This window comes from Salvia miltiorrhiza, chromosome 7, assembly GCF_028751815.1.
Source record: "Salvia miltiorrhiza cultivar Shanhuang (shh) chromosome 7, IMPLAD_Smil_shh, whole genome shotgun sequence".
NCBI lineage: Eukaryota > Viridiplantae > Streptophyta > Magnoliopsida > Lamiales > Lamiaceae > Salvia > Salvia miltiorrhiza.
In genome coordinates this window covers 26,165,757-26,170,247 of record NC_080393.1, presented here as the reverse complement: position 1 = coordinate 26,170,247, position 4,491 = coordinate 26,165,757, and the positions used below count along the sequence as shown (strand labels likewise).

The window sequence follows — 4,491 nt, the reverse complement described above, 5'->3', positions numbered from 1 at the left end:
ATTATTATATATACTTTTTTATAGATAGAGGGAGTACTTCATATGTTTATTTAATTTAGAAAAAGATAAAAGAAGAGTAAAAGAAAGGTTAAGGATATATAGGCAATATAAATTTAAAAAATACGTGGCTAAACATTATTTATACCTCCTCTTGAAACATCTTCCTCAATTTTTGAATATAGATTTTAAGAAAACTTAGTGGTATATTTGATGAATGGGGAATTGGTTCCACAATTTAAAGAAAATGATGGGTTAATTAATAGAAGAAATATGTGTAAATACATGAAAATTTTAAGGATTATGATAGTCAGTGGATTATGTCTAAAAATGTATGAAGATATTTGTTCTGTAGACAGATAAGGTATTATTTATGCATGTAGCTACGAAAAAACTTTTGTAATAAATAATTAAAAATATTATTAAAAAAAGTTGAAAGTAAAAACATATATAGAGTGATAAATTAAGTGGGACAGAGGATCTCAACTACTTTTTCTATAATATATCACTAATTTATTTACCGCAATCTATAATATATGCTTTCTCAATCTGTAAATTAATTAAAAGGCTTCATACCTGATCAGCAAAATTTAATAAAATGTTAAATAAGTATATATAGTGATCTTATAAAATTATACTAATATAATAACATTTATTAAACTGAAAATCTCGTTTAATTACATGATCTCTTGTGTTGGAGAAGAATATTCCCTAGCAAGCTCAATCTAAAAATTCATAGTTTTACATTAACTAAGAATCCGAGCATTGTCTTTGCATAGATTCTGTACTGCTGTAACAAAGAAGCATCGATCTCCAAAACTTTAAACAAAAATCAATTATATTTAATTATACGGTTGATGCATTTAAAAAAAAAAGAGACAAAAAGCTAGGTATATCAAAAAAAAAAAAAAGACAAAAAGAAGAAGGATGATTTTCCCTAAGAAAACAAAACAAGTTGAGTAACGAAACTCCACAAGCTGTCAGTCTCTTTCTAGTAAAACCAGACACCAAACATAAATTTCATCATCGTTCTTGCAAAAAAACCATGCTTTTTTGTTTTGTCCATTTGTCAACCGCACTCTTCAATGGTACCATCCCTTTCTCTCTCTATATATGCACACATCCCCCATCTCAACCGCAAAATTCAACAAACACATCATTAAATACATAAACCTTAGCTTCTTTTCTCAACAATACACGATGGCCGCGGCGGGTTTCCGCAGCGTCCACGAGTGCGCGTCGATCGGGAGAGAGAACGACACCGTGGTGGCGGATATGGACGGGACGCTGCTGAGGGGGAGGAGCTCCTTCCCCTACTTCGCATTGGTCGCCTTCGAGGCCGGCGGCGCTCTGCGGCTCCTCTTCCTGCTCCTGCTCTCGCCTATCGCCGGAATTCTCTACTACCTCATTTCTGAGTCCGCCGGGATCCGCGTGCTCATCTTCGCCGCCTTCGCCGGAGTGCGCGTCTCCGACATAGAATCAGTAGCGCGCGCGGTGCTCCCTAAGTTCTACTCCGAGGACCTCCATCCGGAGTCGTGGCGGGTGTTCTCCGCCTGCGGCAAGCGCTGCGTGCTGACGGCGAACCCCCGGATCATGGTGGAGGCATTTCTCAAGGACTTTTTGGGCGCGGATTTGGTGTTGGGGACTGAGGTGTCCACGTTTAGGGGGAGAGCCACCGGGTTTGTCAAGCCCCCGGGGGTTTTGGTCGGGAACAATAAGGCGGCGGCGCTTAGGGCCGCCTTTGGTGAGGCGTCGCCGGAGATCGGACTCGGCGACAGGCACACCGATTTTCCCTTCATGAGTTTATGCAAGGTTAATTTCTTCTCCATTACTATTTAATTTTATATATATATAATACGTAATGGAAATTAAAAATGCAGGAGGGTTACATAGTGGCGGCAAAAGCACAAGTGAAGGCGGTGAGCGTTGATAAGCTCCGGAAAGCGGTGATATTCCACGACGGGCGGCTGGTGCAGAAGCCGACGCCCTTCCTGGCTCTGCTGATTATAGTGTGGATCCCGGTGGGGTTCCTCCTGGCGTGCCTCCGCATCGCCGCCGGCGCCCTCCTCCCGATGCCGCTGGTGTACTACGCCTTCTGGGCCCTGGGCGTCCGCGTGAGCGTGAAGGGGAGGCCTCCGCCGGCGGTGAGCAAGTCCTCGGGCAACTCGGGGGTGCTCTTCATCTGCTCCCACCGCACCCTCCTGGACCCCATCTTCCTCTCCACGGCACTGGGGCGCCCCATCCCGGCCGTGACCTACTCCGTGTCCCGCCTCTCGGAGATGATCTCCCCGATCAAGACCGTGCGGCTGAGCCGCGACCGCGCGACGGACGCGGCCATGATCAAGAAGCTGCTGCAGGAGGGGGACCTGGCCATCTGCCCCGAGGGCACCACCTGCCGCGAGCCGTTCCTCCTCCGGTTCTCGTCCCTCTTCGCGGAGCTGACGGATGAGCTGGTGCCGGTGGCGATGGTGAACCGGATGAGCATGTTCCATGGCACCACGGCGCGGGGCTGGAAGGGGATGGACCCCTTCTACTTCTTCATGAACCCTAGCCCCGCCTACGAGGTCACCTTCCTCAACAAGGTGCCGCGCCAGCTGACGCGCGGCGCCGGCAAGTCCAGCCACGAGGTGGCCAATTACATACAGCGGGTCATCGCCGCCACTCTCTCCTACGAGTGCACGTCTTTTACCAGGAAGGACAAGTACACGGCGCTCGCCGGAAACGATGGCACGGTGCCCGACCCCAAACCCAAACAACTCATGGGCTGCTAGCTCATTCATTTTTCCAGCTCTACGTTTTATTACTTATACGCTCAAATTCAACCAAATATTAATTGGAATACAGAATATATATAAATGCTTCGTTTGCGTCTTTCTGTGTGTGTAATATAGAGACTAAAATAAATGCTAATTAAGGTTTTGTTTAATGCACGATAAATATATAAGGATATTATTTTTTCTATAATTAATATTCTTCCCATTCGCATATCAAAAGTAATTGAAAAACGCTAACTGATAGTATAATTTTGGGCATAAGAGAACGAAATATATGTACGTATTTCTTTATACACTACATCTTTTTTTATAAAGGAGGGAATATGTATTTGATATAATTATACAAAATCTCCTATACACCCGGGTGGTATACCCGAGTTGTACCCTATTCGAATCCTGACTCGGATCTGATCCAACTGGACTATTTTATCCGATCCGAATGTCAAGTGTTAGTGTCATTTCGATATAGTGTTAGTGTCATTTTACACCGTAGTGTTAGTGTCATTTCACTATTGTTAGAGTATCATTTTCGAAATAATGTCATTTGTAAAACAAAATAGTGTTAGTGTCATTTCAAGATCGTGTTAGTGTTAGCTAGTGTCATTCCTTGTTAGTGTTAGTGTCATTTCAAAAAAAAAAAATGGGCCAAGATTGGGTCAGGATCCGAGTCGGGTACAATCCGGGTATACGGTATACCCGGGTGTACAGGAGACCACCTGAATTAATTATCTCGTAATATCCGAATGAATTTAATTTATAATAGTATTAAAAACTAGTACTATATGTGATTGGCAGCTGCATCTTTGGACGCAGACTCTGATCTGGATTTCTAATGTAAGCTCCGCAGGTTCTATTTTAAATTAATGTGAACTTAATGTGAAAATTATGAACATGATAATAAAAAAGATACATATATTTTATGTGAATAAAAGCCAAACTGAAATAAACGTAGTAGAAATTTTAGTTAAATAACGCCAATTTTGAGTTATTTTTAGTAGAAGAATTCACTGGACTTTTGGCGGTTTGTGGTTATATATGGTGAAGGCCGGAGGCTTCGGCAGTGGCTACATGAAGCGCAGTGCTGTCAATTTGTGGTTGTGAAAAATGTCTGATTTAATCGTCAAAACGTGGCATTACTATCCATCACTTAACACACGTATATTTAGGGGTGATGAACCTACGTCAAAATAACTTCACCTTTGAAACACTTTGGGAGTGCTCCTGAATTAGAATCCCAAATAATGAATCAGAGCACATGGAGCCATCTCCTTATCTTATTTTTCTGTCAAGAAAAAATATGGCGGATTGGCTGATATTTCTATCAGTTAATGAAAGAGCCCAATGCAAAAAAAATGCATGTTGGGTCTTTGAAACAGTTCATATCATTTTGATAATAATAAGTTTGGTCTGTTTTACCGAGAAGGTCTACGGTTCGAGTCCGTATAGCCCTATAAAAAAATGAATAAAATTCATATTTTCATTTGAAATAAAAAATTGTATAATTTTGATTTCTTCATTCTTGTTTGTTGCTTGTAACTGACCGGTTATTTCATTGAAACAAAATTTGTCGGGTCGGGTACGGGATAATTGTACCCAAAATTCGGGTACCCGTACCCAAAATTTAGCATTTATGTTACCCTTGTTAAAGTATGGTATCGACATATTAGTAAGAGAGAATGATAGATTGAAGATTGTTTTTGTATTGTGTTATTGATCTGTA

The 4,491-nt window shown here is 41.8% G+C and overlaps 1 protein-coding gene across 1 annotated transcript; it reads left to right on the top strand.

Annotated features, from left to right (window-relative positions):
- The first annotated feature begins 960 nt into the window (after positions 1 to 960).
- Positions 961 to 2,868, top strand: LOC130995685 (glycerol-3-phosphate acyltransferase RAM2-like). Its single transcript, XM_057921073.1, has 2 exons — positions 961 to 1,809; positions 1,878 to 2,868. Exons 1-2 carry the CDS (start codon positions 1,111 to 1,113, stop codon positions 2,766 to 2,768), a joined length of 1,590 nt encoding a protein of 529 aa, XP_057777056.1. The 5' UTR covers positions 961 to 1,110; the 3' UTR covers positions 2,769 to 2,868.
- The last annotated feature ends 1,623 nt before the right edge of the window (positions 2,869 to 4,491 follow it).

Bases quoted from the DNA above. Each gene is read 5' to 3' on its own strand.
- LOC130995685 (XM_057921073.1), top strand. From the start codon at position 1,111: ATGCACACATCCCCCATCTCAACCGCAAAATTCAACAAACACATCATT. The intron at 1,810-1,877 runs GTTAATTTCTTC...TTAAAAATGCAG, and splicing joins CCTTCATGAGTTTATGCAAG to GAGGGTTACATAGTGGCGGC.